The sequence below is a fragment of the Pectinophora gossypiella genome, chromosome 15, assembly GCF_024362695.1.
Source record: "Pectinophora gossypiella chromosome 15, ilPecGoss1.1, whole genome shotgun sequence".
NCBI classification, from domain to species: domain Eukaryota; kingdom Metazoa; phylum Arthropoda; class Insecta; order Lepidoptera; family Gelechiidae; genus Pectinophora; species Pectinophora gossypiella.
Genome location: NC_065418.1, coordinates 2,125,661 through 2,143,709, shown reverse-complemented (window position 1 = coordinate 2,143,709; position 18,049 = coordinate 2,125,661). Strand labels below are relative to the sequence as shown.

General features: G+C 40.1%; 1 protein-coding gene across 2 annotated transcripts in view; it reads left to right on the top strand.

The window, feature by feature from the left end:
• Positions 1 to 17,774, top strand: part of LOC126373113 (dopamine D2-like receptor) — a 43,122-nt gene extending 25,348 nt beyond the window's left edge. For both annotated transcript variants that reach the window (XM_050019117.1, XM_050019118.1), the window contains exons 3-8: positions 2,969 to 3,221; positions 4,451 to 4,635; positions 5,976 to 6,068; positions 7,753 to 7,953; positions 13,135 to 13,313; positions 17,222 to 17,774. In XM_050019117.1, coding sequence (XP_049875074.1) covers positions 2,969 to 3,221; positions 4,451 to 4,635; positions 5,976 to 6,068; positions 7,753 to 7,953; positions 13,135 to 13,313; positions 17,222 to 17,436 — 1,126 coding nt within the window. In that variant the 3' untranslated portion in view covers positions 17,437 to 17,774. The remainder of the gene's footprint in view (positions 1 to 2,968; positions 3,222 to 4,450; positions 4,636 to 5,975; positions 6,069 to 7,752; positions 7,954 to 13,134; positions 13,314 to 17,221) is intronic.
• The last annotated feature ends 275 nt before the right edge of the window (positions 17,775 to 18,049 follow it).

Sequence of the window (18,049 nt, the reverse complement as noted above, 5' to 3'; positions counted from 1 at the left end):
CGTGTGACAAAAGGCGCATCTATACGCGCCTACATGCGCTTCCAAAAACGAGCTTATACGCGCGTATAAAACGCTAGTCTGAAACCGCCCTTAATGTTAAGGCAATCACAATGGGAACGGCTGGCTATTGTACTGGATTCACAGATCATAGAAACAAGGGAGATATGCCTTCAGCACTAAATTACACGAGTCTGCATGTCGCCTGTTAACTCACATCGGTGTGTGAAGCGGCCGCACCAAGACATTCCTGGCTGGACCGCTACATCGATTTACCCGCTGTTCATTGCGTAGTAACACAAGCACTAGTTCTGATTGCTCGATACCAAAAACGTAATGCATAATGTGGAAAGTTTAATAATACGATAACAAACGGTTTATCAGCAAGATTTGATAACCGCAATAGATTCCTATTTCTACTGCTCGCATAATATTTGGGTTACACTTCTTACGTGGCTTTTATCCGAATGAAAGGCACTGAATACTTTATACACGCGAATGTGTCGTTATGTCTTGTGTGCGATTAGACTAATGGAACATACAGGATGTTTGTGACATCGTAGCGAATACAGGGGGATGATTCAGCTCATGATTCTCAGTTGATATGAAGTGGAATTTTCCGTCGCAAAATTCATATTTTTAAGTGTTATTTTAAATTGATGTTAACTCAGAATCATGGTCTTATTCATCCCTCAAAGTTTTATTTACGATTTCACTAACAACCTGTATGTTTTAACTTTACGTTATAAGTAGTTTCCTTGATATAAATAAACTTTGTCTCCTAGTTCGACGATATAAGGAAACTTACATTACATGAACTTCTCTTCTATCGTGTGGATTGTGAGGTGGATTACCAACCCCATCAACCCTGGTGTCAGGGTTATTACGCGATTGTTAAGCGATTGATCAATGTGGAGGAAGCAAGAGAAGTGTGTCAGGATCGAAGCAAATGGAATGCTATATTCTCTGTTAGGTAGGTGGTAACAGACGTGCATTCATACATAGCGGTCAAACACATAACCCTCCTTTTTGCTTCGCCGCAGTCGGGTAACAAGAAATGTGCTTACCTCGATTAATTTCGTAAATTTTATTTGAAAAAATACATAAAAATGAGAATGCGGCCCTGAAAAATCCTAATTCATTTCAGCCATAACAAACCCCGTCATCTCTGGAAAGCAATCCTGTGTACTCCACAGCTCTGACTAACTCGTAAGATTGATGGCGCGATAAACAATGAACTTATTGTCGCCTCATCACTCGAAATAGCATTGTTTATGGTCAATCCATCAGGGTCTGCATGGCAACCATGCCGCGGATCAACCCTGTCTAAAAGCCCTCAATATTGGATTCGACCAATACGTACAGCGAATACTATCTACGTGCGTAGTTATGTGCCGTTCGTGATGTGCCGTTCTTTTGTTTTTTTTTCTATTTTTTATTGTTTTTTTTTTTTAATTTTGAATTTTCGAATTCGTTTTCGTGATATGCCGTTCACAGTTTTCAAATCGTCCTTTTTTGTACTCTGGTCTTATTGACCTATCCTTTTTCTACAAAGTAAAAAAATAAAATAAGACATTGAAAAAATCATTTTATGTACAGAGATCCCTTAAATTTTAAACTTTTTGAGTGTTTAGGGTTCCGAACGTCAAAAAGTAAAACGGAACCCTTACAGGATCACTTTCTTGTCCGTCCTTCTGTCCATCTTGTCTCTCAACCCCTTTCTCTTTTTTTTTTAAATTGGAGCATATTTGGAGCAAACTCTATTTTCGTTCCAAATAATATGTTACCTAAAAAGGATGGAAATCGTCACAAAATCACAAAGTTATATAAGTTATTAAAAACCCGACAACAGGCGAGGAAGTACAGTCATGAGCAATATAATGTACCCACTTTAGGACTCTGTCGCACTAACATATTTGATATTTAGTGAGACTTACAGTTCAATTTGTCAAAAAAGTTAATGTTACATGGTGCCAAAGTGTATACATATTAATGCTCGTGACCGTACATGTACTATACCTACACATGTGCCTACCCCTTTGGAGATACAAGTGTGATGTTATGTTATGATATCCCGAAGGTCGCGAGCGGAAAGCTTGTAAAAAAAAATAAGGTAGGCAGTTTTTGTACTCTCCAAACCACAAGTCATAAAGAAAACCTTTACAAGTACTCGCGTACAAGTATTGTGGCTTTATCAAGTATCTTAGCTTTATAGGTATTTGGTACAAATTGCACAAATAGGCTAGTTTCCAACTAGTCAAATCAGTTACTTTTTACTAAACGTAAAAACACGAAATTACTATGGAATTTCAATGAAAAAACACACTGTGACGTCATAGAAAACGTGATAAAATGTCTGTCTTATGTTTTTCTTGATTGAAATTCATAAATAAGTTATTTAAATAAAAAAGAAAATGTTTTTTGTTACTTTTAGATCTGTCTTTATTTAGTAATCAGAATTTTATAATAGCTAGGTTCAAGATAAAACCTAGTAGGTACACAACTCACGACCTAATTGCCTAGGAAAATGAGCTTATTTTTTCATTTAAGTACATATTTAATACACACATATAATATCGGTTGGAGTCTTACCCCAATTATGTGTTCTATGCTTTCCCATTTAGGTACTTTTCCCTTCCTTTCCATTACTTATAAAAAATAGAATGCTTTGCAAATGCAAATATAAACTAAAAATATATTATTATATTTGTGCTATTTAAAACAAAAACAAAGAAATTAATGAATATAATACAATTTTAGTACCTATCGGTATTATTTTTTTCAATTACGTACGTATTTCGATTCAAAAATTATTGGAATTTCGAATTATCATTTGAAAGATCAATTTTCATTCGAATAACGAATGTTCGAATACAAAGTTTGGAGCATTCAAATATCTGATTTGATTGCCCATTTTCAGAACTAATTTCTCATCATAATGTTCCTTCTAACACTTTCTTTCTGCCAACAGGTTCATAGCAGTGACACAGCCTATAAAATACGCGAAGCACAAGAGCAGTGGCCGGGTGTCTATGACCATAGCTGTGGCATGGCTGGTGTCTATGGCCATAGGGTCGCCAATAGTCCTGGGCCTCAACAACACCCCAGCCAGAAGAGAAGACCAGTGCCTCTTCAACAACACCGACTACGTCATATATTCTTCCGTCGGGTCTTTCTACATACCCTGCGTGGTTATACTGCTGTTGTATTATCATATATTTAAGGTGAGTAAACACATACGTAAGATGACACCTATTTCCCGTTGGAGTAGACAAAGACCACGGAATTCCACTTACTATAATCCTGACACACCACTTTCGCTTCTTCCGCTTGCGTCCAAGACTCGCGTTTAAATTACTCTTGACCTGACCTTTGTTCAAAACATCCTGGATCTGTGTCCTGTTTATTAAAACTTCATCATCATCAGCCCATTAACGCCCCACTGCTGGGGCACGGGCCTTCCCTATGGATGGATACGGAGATCGGGCTTTAAACCATCACGCGGGCCCAGTGCGGATTGATGGTTATTAACGACTGCTAATGCAGCCGGGACCAACGGCTTAACGTGCCTTCCGAAGCACGGAGGAGCTCGAGATGAAAACTTTTTTTTTATTAAAACTTACAAGCCATGTATTACAAAAAATCTACTTGTAAAAAATTTCATTATCACGAGCGTGTGTCTATCAAAACTACACATGTAATTACATGTTACAAGTGTCAATATTTATTTCACAAGTATGTTTTACAATCCCTCTACTTTTTTGATAAACGTAATTTAAACGTACTTGTGAGTGACTTGTAGCTTGTGAACGTGTAAACTTGTAAGTTTTTATAAACATGGCACTAATCGCGGTACGTACAGTCATGAGCAATATCATGTACCCACTTTAAAACCCTATCGCATTATCATATTTGACATTTAATGAGAGTTAGGGTTTAATTTGTCAAAAAAGTTAATGTGACATGGTTTCAAAGTGTATGTTAGTACTCGTGACCATACGCCTATTTGTAAAAAGGCGAATATTTGCAAAAAGACAAAAGATTCTTGGATATTTTTGCGTTTATGGTATGTTGACTTCCGGAGTTGAAAAAATCGCCCAATCCTCTCTTGTCCCGGTTTTCTAGCTCTGTGTGCATCAAGCTTAAATTACTTATTTAATATTTATAATCTTAAACAATATAAGGCGTCCATCACGAGATACATTTCAGTCGGGTTTCCTTCATTTTACGATAGCTTGACGTTGAGTATATCGAATAATCGTAAATTTTATATGGAGGCAGACGTCTGGCAACACTTATCATTACGTAATGATAAGTGTTGCCATTGCCAATATTACATAAAAAAATCCCATTTATTTATCCCAGGACATAAGCCTCCATTTTTTCTTTTTTTGGTTCTACATTATAAGGTTACATTATAAGGAGACTGCAAGGAACCCTTGCTCATATTCAGGCAATCCGCAAACGCGCCAAGAAGCAGCGCCAAGCGAAGACGTCATCAGCTCTAAGCTCAGCCGTGGCCAGCAGTACGGCGGCTGTCGTGATCGAGAATGTTGCGCAGACGCAGCAGCTAGACGGCTTGCAGGACCAGCCAACCAACACCGCTTCTGGCAGCAACGAGGACGACGACGATGACAAGTAAGTCAATCCAAATATTACTGTCATCATCATCATCATCACCAGCCCTTTAACGTCCCCACTGCTGGGGCACGGGCCTTCCCTGTGGATGGATAGGGAGATCGGGCCTTAAACCATCACGCGGGCCCAGCGCGGATTGATGGATATTAACGACTGCTAATGCAGCCGGGACCAACGGCTTAACGTGCCTTCCGAAGCACGGAGGAGCTCGAGATGAAAACTTTTTTTTGTGGTCACCCATCCTATGACCGGCCTTTGCGAAAGTTGCTTAACTTCAACAATCGCAGACCGAGCGCGTTTACCCCTGCGCCACCGAGCTCCTCAAAATATTACTGTAAAAGACCGAAATGCTTCTATGCTGTTCTGGGAGCATATAAAAAACATAGAACACGTTCAGCTGCTTCTCTTCCCGGGCATGTCGTAAAAACCGACAGAGGGATTGTATCCTCTAACATGATGGACTAATGTTATGGGCGATAGGCTGATCCCTTATCACCATAAGGTTCATCATATTGCTGCAAGTTGTCTTTGATTACTTGTGGCTCTGCCCACCCCATTAGGGATTACGGGCGTGAGTTTATGTATGTATGTAAAAGACCGAAATACGGAAAATCAGGTAAGTCATATCACAAGATTTACCGAATGATTACCAAATCATTCGTCAATAATTGTTCATTTACTTGCAAGTTTGATTGATTCGCAGAACGTATTCTACGTTTTTTTCTTTATTACACTTATTTATTACCTTTATCACCCGTATTCTAAGATATTGACTCGAAACTTCCTCTACTCAACTCGAACTTTTGGTGAGCTGAGCATTTTGGTATTTTCAGTTGACATTAATAAAACGACCTCCGTGGTCCAGTGGTTGAGCGTTGGGCTCATGATCCGGAAGTCCCGGATTCGAATCCCGGTGGGGACACATCACAAAAATCACTTTGTCATCCCTAGTTTGGTTTGGACATTACAGGCTATTATCATAATTAAAACACATAATAATGGGTTCTTACCGCGTTTAAATGGGGATATGAGACTCCCGATATTTCGACACTGTTGCAAGTGCCATGATCACGGGATGACTGAGTGACTGAGTGATAAGTGAGTGATCGTGGCACTTGCAACAGTGTCGAAATATCGGGAGTCTCATATCCCCATTTAAACGCGGTAAGAACCCGTTATTATGTGCTTTAATTATTACAGGCTAATCACCTAATCGTCCGAAAGTAAGACGATCCGTTAATCCGTTGGTCCCGGTTACTACTTACTGATGTAAGTGAGTAATCACACGATAGAAGAAGTACAAGAGTAATTACTTAGATGACATGAAGTATTTGTTTCAGCTTTGGCAGGACAGACATAGGAGCGTTTGCTGAAGAGATGAACATGAAGTCCGCTCGGTTCATGTTGGCTGCTGTCGTCGAGGAGACTGGCCTGTAAGCGTTCTTTTTAATCTAGTAATGTTATCCGCGTTAAACGCCATCCCACTCGCCTCAGAGTACTGCGGGGCGGAAGGCAAGAGGAAAACCACTGCTTTTTCCCTAAAAAAGTAGTGTTCCTGCGTTACGCCATCTAGCGTTGAAGTTGTGAACAATTATAATAAAGATCAATCACAATTATTATCGACAACAAGATACAGCGGAACCTACGGCGGTTTTACTTCCACTGCGATCGGCGAGATGGCGCTTTTATCCCCGGAAGAAACACAACAGCCATTTTTCAAGACACACATCTCATCTTTATGTCGTACGATACGCCTCACAATACTACTACATTTTATTACTGTACTTGTAAAGGACCTAATAAATTCTTAAAATTAATAAAAATAAAACATTCATTGGACGCCTTTCTGGATCTATTAATTCCTATGGAAAATCGCATTAAGAATCTTCAAGTCATCAACAAGTAGCATTGAGAACGCTACACCTACACGAGCGTGGCTCTTTAGTGATGGCGATGAGCTCAAATTATGGAATATTCCAAAGTATTCTGTCGATAGCAAATTGGGACGCCGCAAGACTTACCTATGATATGGTTTTTGCTTCTCAGCAATTATATATTATATGGTTATTTCTGAGAAGCAATAAGCACTATAAGTATTATAAGCAGTGTAAAAAGTAAGATTATTTTATGGAGTTGCCATGTCCTGTAGGACAAAAAATCCCAAATTAAATAAAGATTTTAAAAAAAGCTCACATTATAAAATAAAGACCAACACATATCATAATATATCATATATTATTCATCTGATTATATCGTCCGCAACATTCTAGAGCACAAATAGTAGTTCTGGAGGTAAAGAAAACCCTATTTCGAACAAATGTGTTGTTATACTCTCTCAGTTAGGTTCGTGCCCAATTGGGCACCCTCAGGCCTGTTGTCTTAAACTTTGTACCGGGTGAGAGCCTTCAGCGCTCCCCATTTGTCCGGCCAAGTAGCCATCTGCGGCAAATATACAATAAGTCACGTCAAAAAAAATACTGTCTCAGTAAATATGTGTGCCTATTGTGCCCAGTACTAGTTTACCTCTATCTTATACATTGTATTGTTGCGGTCAGAACCCGGTATTATGTGTTTTAGCTGTATCTTTTCATAATCTATGAGAAGGCCGAATTTATCGCGCGTTAAGCTATAAAACCCTATCTGTATTGTTATTTTTATATATCGCCTTAGTATAAAGATGTCTTTTATAGACAAACTTAAGAGACAAGCGAATAGCTTCAGAATTCCTCCCATCACTCGGCTATATGTGCCAAGTTTGGGCTTCACAGTGATTTGTTGTCGCGATGGCCTTAACTTACCCTTAACAGACATTTTATTCCAGTTTCACACTAAGGCCAGGCGCGCACTACGAGTTTCTCGCCGCGCGGCAGAAAAAAGCAGCGGCATAATGTCGCACTGTAATACTGCGCCGCTGCGACGGCTCTGCCGTCAAGCGCGCGCAATACAATTTAAAACTGTTTGGTACAGTATTACAGTGCGACATTATGCCGCTGCTTTTTTCTGCCGCGCGGCGAAAAACTCGTAGTGCGCGCCTGGCCTAATACTTACTTCTGTATTTTTATAATACCACAAATTGTACAAACACATGGTCGCAATAAAACATTTCTATTTCTACAGAATAATGGCCAACCTGGCATCTCCGATCCCGATGATGGACCCCAACACGAACAACGACTCGGGCTATGTAGCGTCAAACATCGACGTGGTAGACGGTGACGTCAAGGAGACCACTCCTCCTGTCTCCCCTACTCAAAAGGAGAACAAAGAGAAGAAGGCGGAAGCTGAGAAGAAAGACGGAGTGAAGAAACCGGAGTTGAGGTACTTACTATAATTTATTTATTAGCTATCCGGTCGAACAAACACTGTTTGTGCTTCTTCTTGGTCTAGTCGTTAGAGCGCTGGGCTCAAAATCTGGAGGACCAGGTTCGTTTCCCGATTAGCGTTATCACTTTGTGAAATTGTCTTTTGTTTAGCTAGGACGTGTTTTCAGTGATTCAGTAATCACCTGATTATCCGAAAAATAAAAATGACGTGTTTCGGAAGGCATGTTAAGCCGTTGGCTACGTGTGGACTTGAACAGCCTCCGTGGTCTAGTGGTTAGAGCGTTGGGATAACGATCCGGAGAAGATCGATCCGGAGGTCCGGGTTCGATTCCCGATGAAGACATTGTCAAAATCACTTTGTGAGACTGTCCTTTGTTTGGTAAGAACATAAGAGGTTTTAATCACCTGATTGTCCATCTTACCTGAAAAAGTAAGATGATTCCGTGCTTCGAAAGGCACGCTAAGCCGTTGATTCCGGGCTACTAGCCCAAACACCTCCACCAACCCGCAGTGAAGCAGCGTGGTGGAGGATGTTCCATATCCCATCCGGTTGATTGAGTGAAGGCGTGTGCGCAGCAGTGGGGTGTATATAGGCTATTTATGTTTATGTGTTGCCATTATGTGCCAAACTCAGCAATCCGCCGACAGCCGAATCACGAGAAATTATCAAAGTTCATTAAACATAGGTGTGGGTAATAAATTTATTCCCAAGTCACCGAGGCTATTGTTATGCTAATTTATTATTCAGAACCGAATCTAAATGCAAATTAACAGTCAAATTATATGAATTGCGCTTTCCACAAAATTAATTACGCACTGAGGTTTTTACTTGCGAGTCATTGGGGGAAGCCAATAAATTAAACTTACCAATTTATGGGATAAGAAAATGACGTAAATATAATTTATAACATTAAGTACTTACGTATATTTACTCCGTAGTAGCCCAGTTGGTAGAACGCTTGCCTCTCTCGCAGGTTCAAATCCAGCACAGGCCTAAACCAATTATTGTCGAATTTGTTTGCGAATTCATGTTTGGATCATAAATGATTATCACGTGCTCAGTGGTGAAAGAAAAAATCGTGAGGAAACCCGCATTCCCGAGAAATGCATTTTCGGAGGTATGCGACCTAAACTATATTGGGCTGGTTTTCGCGCGGGTTAGAAGGTCAGACAGGCGGTCGCTTCAGGACCTGTCAAATCTTCAGGTTAGGTAAGCGGACCCTGTGACAAACGGAATAATGATGATGATGTAGAACGTATATTGACGGGGCTGGTTATCAACTGTCGAATATTTTTTTTTTTTTTTGGAAAGTCCCTTATTGGTGGTTTTAGCTAAGTAATCTCCATGATTACAACACATCCTCCGCCCAATATTATTCTGATCAAAATAAAGAGAAGCAATATAGGTAGCAACATAATTCTAAACATACTTATCTGATCCATATATGAAGCAACAATTATTGTTACATAGTTCACCACCAACATCAGCCCATTAACGTCCCCACTGCTGGGGCACGGGCCTTCCTTATGGATGGATAGGGAGATCGGGCCTTAAACCAGCGCTAGCTCGGTGGCGCAGCGGTAAACGCGCTCGGTCTGCAATTGTTGAAGTTAAGCAACTTTCGCAAGGGCCCGTCATAGGATGGGTGACCACAAAAAAAAGTTTTCATCTCGAGCTCCTCCGTGCTTCGGAAGGCACGTTAAGCCATCCATAAGGAAGGCCCGTGGCCCAGCAGTGGGGACGTTAATGGGCTGATGTTGGTGATGATGATAATGTAATGGTAGGGGCATTATATAACAATAATTGTTGCTTCATATATGGATCAGATAAGTATGTTTAGAATTATGTTGCTACCTAGGTATATTGCTTCTCTTTATTTCGATCAGAATAATATTGTGTGGGATGTGTGTGTGTGTATGTGTGTGGATGCGCCTGGGTGTAATAACAAGGGTCATCATTTATACCCAAAAACAAGGATAAAAGATGCATATGTCTGTTTTCCATGAAATTAGAAGGTTAAACGAAAGCGACATTGGACAGCGCTATCTACATCTACATTCAGCTCATTATTCTGAGTTAATATCAAGCGGAATTTTCACCCTCAGGCCTGTTGTCTTAAACGTTGTACCGGATGAGAGCCTTCAGCGATCCCCATTTGTCCGGCCAAGTAGGTAATGCCATCTGCGGCTAATCTACAATAAGTCACGTCAAAAAAAAAGAACGACGATGTTTGTCATGCCTTCCCCAAACAGCTATCGAGGACTCAGAAAATGTATTGAGGTTCAGATTTTTGCCACACTTCTCGCCGTAAATTGACCAACACCAGTTTCCCTGCCATACTTCCTCCGGTTCCGGCAAAAAGTGGAAATGAAAAGGGAACATAACTACGGCCGTAAATTAACACAACAGCTGCATTGAGACCTCAAACGACACGAAACGTGGCGAAGAATTAAAGGTCCCGTTATAATTACTGTTTGCTAAATTATTGCTAACTGTTAAAAGCTTTTTGGTGGCGAATCAGCAATCGTAACGACTTTTTAGTTACTTCGGCTGGCTTATTTTATTAAAATTAAAAATTATATTTTTCGTGTTAAAAGACACAAGTCCAAGAAAGTGAGAATGGTTTTTGGATTTCTGTTTGAATTTTATTTGACGTGTCGTGTCGATCCATAAAATTTATGCCTGTCGATTACCCGTCCCTTTCCTTTGCGGCAGATAAGAAAGTTACTATCTACCTATATTATATTAATGTTGTAATGTAAGTATTTATAAAACATAATTCTGTAATTTGGCCTCTATAGATTGCCGTTTAATGTCGCAATGTTTCATCATCACTAATTTAAGAGCCATGCTCTTCTCGGCTGCCCCGCAGCACTCTGTCTGACCCGAGTGGGATGGCGCCCAGAGTATTATATTTCAAAGCCGTACTAGGACTCCTGTCCTCCGCCTCTGAATAGTACTGACAGTTACTGCTTCCCTCTGTCAGTTTCCAGGTTACAATCCCTGTGACGCGCCCCTTCCGTCCTGCATTGCCGTTCTTATAGCAATGTCGCAATGTTTACATATCACATTCCTCGCTCCCCACTCGGATCCGAGTGGGGCAGAGATTGTAGCGGCGCCTACCGCTCGGATCCGAGCGCTAGGGATGGCAATTGGGGATCGCAATTCCGGACCAATTTTCAAACCCGGTATTTTCGTTATTGCCCCCAGAACAATACCGGTATACCGGGATTTGAAAAATGTGTTTTTTTATTGAAATATTAATAATAAAAATATACATTTATCCATATATATTATGAGAACGAAGGTTTACAAGCATGCATATTATGAACTTAATAAAAAAATCACCTTAAAAAGTTTTGATTTCCAGCTATGATTTTTATTTATATTGTAAACAGTGAATACAATAAAAAAGAAGACTATCCAAAGTTATCTATGCCCGGAAATACTGTAAAATCAGCCCATTATAAACAGCCCGACTCCTGACAGATACACGTTTGAAGCTTTTCCAAAACGTGTGAATCTAGTCACCACGGGACGTGTGGCGTGCTACACGTCTTAATGAGTCGACAAACTGACGTGACGCCACGATGTTTGTTTTACACGTTTGTACTTACACGAGTCTAAATGCCGGTGGTATTAGTACTTCGTTTTAGATCTTCTTCTATCGTGTGGGTTGTGAGGTGGATTACCAACCCCTTCAACCCTGGTGTCAGGGTAATTATTGAGCCGCCATAGGCCCCTGACGTAACTCATGTAACGACTACGTACTTATATCAGTAAGTTGTAACCGGGACCAACAGCTTTAGGATTCGTTTTATATGTCGTAACAACATTAAGTATGGTGTTCCCGGGAATTATGCCACTTTGGGAATATTCCCCACAGTAAAAAGACACAAAACTAGCGGCGCTGCGATCGTTTGATTTAAATTAGACAAAGCTGACACTTTTCATACTTCATTCATTCATTACTCATTCATTTCGGTTTTTTCAGCATGGCAATACATTAACCTGTAGGTTTTGCTTAGTTAGCTAACGACAATATTTTGACAAGGATTTTCTCTTATTTATTTATTTAATTAGTAGTGCCATATGGTTTACATTTATGCATTAATACTAATTAACTTTTATTATAAATATAGACCTGATGTAAATCACAGTTACGGCGTAACTGGCTTACACAATATAATTGTCTTATTTTCTAACAAAAGAAAAACAAAAAAGAAAACATTTAGCGAGTAATCATTATATGGACCACCCATACAACAGCCATATCCCTGACATCAGGATATGCCAATAAATACGATAATTTATCTATAAACCTATCAGTTAGCTGTCGTGTGTGTGGTTCACATCGTATTCGTGTCGTATGTGTGGTTTTCTCTTTGCGCAACAGCATTAAATATAAAAGACAGTTAAAAGATAACAGTTGATTAGCTAACAGACGATTTAACTGGCGTTTGAGCAACTCAGAGTTTATTACCTAACCTTTAGGCAGATAAGACCAGAGTACAAGAAATAACAATTTAAATAAAAATATAAGTTTGAAAACTAACATCCAACTACGGAAAAATCACGCTCTAAAAAGTACGAAACAAGAAAATGTTCTCAACATTCCCATTTTGGGAACATTCACGACTATATTAATATTGGGATAGTCAGAGGCACATCCATCGCATTAAGTACCCACGTCTGACCAAGCTTTCTGTTAGACTAACGTGATAGGTAGTAAGCCGTGTCGTCGTCTATAATGGTCGAGCCAAGTGTGTTAGTGAAAACTGCATTTACATAACATAACATAAAGAGCCTATATACGTCCCACTGCTGGGCACAGGCCTCCCCTCAATCAACCGGAGGGGGTATGGAGCATACTCCACCACTCTACTCCAATGCGGGTTGGTGGAGCTGTTTTTACGGCTAATAGCCGGGACCAACGGCTTAACGTGCCCTCCGAAGCACGGAATCATCTTACTTTTTCGGACAATCAGGTGATTCAAGCCTGAAAAGTCCTTACCAAACAAAGGACAGTCTCACAAAGTGATTTCGACAATGTCCCCATCGGGAATCGAACCCGGACCTCCAGATCGTGAGCCAAACGCTCTAACCATTAGACGACCGAGGCTGTTGAAAACTGCATTTAAGATAACTTATTTATGCCCTGTTTTTTTCCCTTAGGAAGAAGCTAAGTCGGATAGGCAGCAGCTCCGTGATCTCGACTCCTCGAAAGCGGTTCAGGAGTGCGGCCGCCGCAGCACGGTTCACCATCTTCCGAGCCAACCGCGCGGGCAAGATGCGTGCCAAGTCGTTCGCCAAGAAGGAGAAGAAGGCCACGCAGACCTTGGCTATTGTACTTGGTAAGTTGTTCACTGTACTTGGTAAAGTGCTTGTCCTCTCGTGTGTCCTCTAGTAAGATGCAGTCATTCGCCAAGAAGGAAAAGAAGACCACGCAGACTGGCTATTCTACTTGGTAAGTTGCTCTTGTTAAATGCCAATACCTCCAGCCATAACCCTTCTATCAGAAATCCGCCTCTGTGGTCCAGTGTTCAGCGTTGGACTCACGATCCGGAGGCCCCGGTTTCTAATCCCGGTGGGGATATATCACAAAAATCACTTTGTGATCCCGTCGTCTGAGAGAAAGAATATTTGAAAGAATTAATCGACTCTAGTTGGTCGATAGCGATAAGCGCTGAATGAGGGAATACCCATCGACGCCAACAGGAAAGATGCATGCAATGTCGGTCGCCACGAAGGATTAGAAGTCCACACAGACTTCACACTCAGTCACCACATAAACAAACAATATAAGTTTCAAAAGTCACAACATCAACAAAGAAGGTCGCAACCAAAACATTTTCCATCGCTACATTCACACACTAAAACTTTCCAAAACCAATCCAACACCCCGTTTCTTACAAAGTGTTTCGCAATAAAAAAATCTCCAAACAAAAATAAATGCAAATCAAAACATGGGTGTTGCTGGAAAGTTCCAGAATTTTCTAGAAAGTTTCAGAAACTTCTGGGTAACGGAGGGCGCCGTTGGGGTGCCATTGACAAAGTATCGAGTAAGTCGTGGCACGACTTGACACAAGTTGGTGCCTCAGGGACCGACTTGTCGGTTTAGGACGAGCATCTGTCAACCATCAAACTTATAGTCTGGACCGACTAGATGTAAGATGAATTGTAACTTTGTTGGAAACTTGTTAATCAGAGGGTAACCCTGGCCACATCGAAGCAATTCATCTAAAAAAGCAATTTAAAAGTAAGTGCCCAATGATTGCTTCGATGTGGACTTTTTAATCCAATGTACAATCAAAGAGCAAAAGTTCAGTCACAGTTGTAAACAGTGGTGAATATTACCACTTATGAACCATTAGTCGTCATAATTATAAAATGTATGTTTTTGTAGGTGTTCATGGTCTATTACAGAAACGACGTGTAACCAGAAGGTCTTAAGTGCAACCAGTTAATTTATTACTTTGCAAGAAACTGATTGGACTTCTGCAGCTTATCGTACATTTGTACATTCTGTGCATTTGCTTACAATATTTGTATATATCTCTCTATAACTATTTCATTTTGCGATAGTAGAGTGGCTAGGGATAGTATCGTGTTGATAGTTGAATAGATTAATGATACATTTAGAAGAATTTGAACTCAGTTACTTGCACGAATTTTATTTGTCAGAAAATAAAGCTTACTTCAAGGAGTGGAATTCTCTGCCGTCTTCTGTATTTCCGAATGCATATAACCCGGGTGCTTTCAAGGCCAGAGTGAACAGACACAGATCGTGAGCCCAACGCTCACCCACTGTACCACGGAGGTCGTTATGTTTGTAACAATAAATGTATAAATAATAATAATAAAGTGTTCAAGCAAGCGTTCTACCAACTGGCCTACCACTCCTATACGAGTAGTACAGTCATGAGCAATATAATGTACCCACTTTAAGACTCTGTCGCACTAACATATTTGATATTTAGTGAGTCTTACAGTTCAATTTGTCAAAAAAGTTAATGTGACATGGTACCAAAGTGTATACATATTAATGCTCGTGACCGTACCTACCCCTAAATATCTAGTCGCTACACAGCTGCACTAAACTAGGCTCTATTGAATACAAATGCTGAATAATGGCGAGATGCGAGTTGCGAGACGATAAATTGTAGTCACGTCACGTGTTAGATTAGGTACACAGTCTACAAAGAACAGAGGGGCTAAAAAGGCCACATTGAAGCAATTCATCTAAAAAGCAATATTGTAATTTGACATTAGCGCATATGAAAATAAATGGTGTGTAAGGTACCTACCAACGACGGAAAATTCCACTTGATATCAACTCAGAATCATGGCCTGAATCATCCCTCAAAGTTTTCGTTACGATGTCACTAACACCCTGTATACTTACTTATTTGCTCAATATTCATGAATCTTAATACACATGAAGCCATTTCTGGCTTTCAGATATATTTTTTAAAGTAATATATAAAAAGAAAAAAGACACTCTATATTGTTAAATTATGCTATATAAAACAACTTGCCACCACGATTAGGTACTTATTTTTCTTTCTTCGTTAATAATTTATGCAGTAGAGGGTTAAGGCCATTTAAGACTTGACTCTAGCTCTCAAGTGATCTACCTCAGCGCCCAATACGAATTGGTGCGGAGCGGGGAGTTTTAAAGTGGACTATAATCATCGCATCCGTATCGTAACCGTAAGAAGAACAGGGGGGTTAAAATGGCCACATCGAAGCAATTCATCTAAGAAAGCAATGTTGCAATTTGACATTTGCGCACATAAAAACGTGATTGCGCAACGCAAACAAATGTCAAATAGCAATATTGCTTTCTTAGATGAATTGCTTTGATGTGGCCATTTTAACCTCCCCCCCCCCCCCCCCCCAGTATTCCATCTTTAATAAAGAGATTTTCAAACAGATTAGTGGGCCGTCTCTCACCGCTACAAAGACTAAACACAGAAGAAATCAAACAAAGAAGCAGCTAAATGTCCATGATGGCAGATTGCTATGTTGAGCAGTGTTGTGTATTGATATTGCTATCCTTGTCTCGGGCGCGTATGGCATCTGAATACAGAGCAAGACAAAAAGTCAGTCAATGCAGGACGGTCTGCCTGTACTTAGAGTAATGGTGTATTGGCAAACCAAATCATGGCAGTATACAAAAAGTGTTCTCTACAAGCAGAAACCTGACAGAGGGCAGCAGTAACTGTCAGTACTATTCAGAGGCGAAAGACAGGAGTCCTAGTACGGCTTTGTAATAGACTGCGCCATCCGACTTGCGTCAGACAGAGTACTGCGGGGCGGAAGGCAAGAGGGAAACCACTGCCCTATTTTTCCCTAAAAAAGTAGCATGGAAAAAGCTGCACCGACAAGAGTGTGGCTCTTAAATTGATGATGATAACAAGCAGGATACATGAAAGAGAAAAAAAACTGAACCTACTGTTTTATTTTTACCGTGTACGTCTTTAGTAGGAGGAGGCACCTGTCCAAGTTTCCAGTATGCAACAGGCAGGAAGTAGTGCTCAATTATCAAACTAAGTCTATTACGAGTTTTCTTCGGTATTTCTGGAGCTTCGGCTATGGAGATGAATGAGAAGTATACATATATATCAGCTGTTTATAGCTTCTCGGCTTCTCGCTCTTCTCCGTTGACCTCGTTAATGTCTTGATATAGGACACCCTGCTCTAATGAGACCTCCTTCACGTGTGCTCATTCTGAAAGTCTTTAAAATATAAAATTCCTTTGTACGCTTTCACGCCAGGTGTTCAAGCGTTAATGGTAGATATCTCATTTCAAACTTTGAAAATATAGACTACGATAATAAGGATGTCACTGATAAAAAGTTTGTTTGTTTGAAGAAGCACGAAAGAAGGATTAATGCAGTAGAAATGAGGTCGTTTTGTAGCATCTGCGGTGTTAAATTTTGTAATAAGACAATATAGTGACTAAGATTGAGAAGGGAATGTTAAGTTGGTTTGGACACATAGAGCGGATTGAAGGATAATAGGATGACGATAGCGGTATAGAAAACGAAGGTTGGTAGTAGGGCTGGCAGAGGAAGACCTAGAAGGACTACCTGTAGTTAAAAAATAAGCATGAATTGTGGAAAATTCCTCTTGATATTAACTCATAATCATGGTCTGAATCATTCCCCTCAGTATTCGTTACTGTGTCACTAACACCCTGTATCGGTATACTTAGCATACGAAAATGTTAAACATTTAAAAAAAACTTCTTTTCCAGGCGTGTTCCTGTTCTGCTGGGCGCCATTCTTCACGTGCTCAGTCCTGGACGCGATCTGCACCAAGTTCGACCTGCCCTACTCCCCAGGGGTCACTGCCTTCATGCTCACCACTTGGCTGGGCTACATCAACTCCTTCCTCAACCCCGTTATCTACACCATCTTCAACCCTGAGTTCCGGAAGGCGTTTAGAAAGATACTCCACTTCGGCACCTAGCCCTACTATTGCGTCGTCTATGAGCAAAGCGTTCGGTTTTGACACTCCTCTCCTAAGTAAGTGTATAGAGTAGTACCTATTTTGGAGCAAAGTGGAAGCGGTAGATAATCATAATACTTTATTTGCCATTTAGAAGGGTATATTACATTGTTGGTCGTCATTAAAATTAGTTCCTCCTAGTCAGCTATTGACAATAGCATGCACATATTTAAAATGTACACATATTAATCTTTTAAAAATAAAATTCAAAATATCAAATATAACATGTCAAAATTAGACAAATTAGATGCAGTTTCTGGTTGACATTTAAAACAGGATGTCTATTTTTTTCTTTTATTTTTCGTACCTTCTTAAAGTGTATAAGTATGTACATTGTTTTAAGTTTACGCGGTTATTATGACAATTAAAACACATAACAACGGGTTCTTATCTCGTTTGAAATAGGGATACGAGACTCCCGATATTTCGACACTGTTGCAAGTGCCATGATCACGGGATGACTGGTGAAATTGGAATGGAACATATCTGTCTACCCTCTTTCTTTGCCTTCTTAAAGTGTACCTAGTGTATTTTAAGATCTCCACAGTCTCAATCAGTAACTTTAACTCGTCTT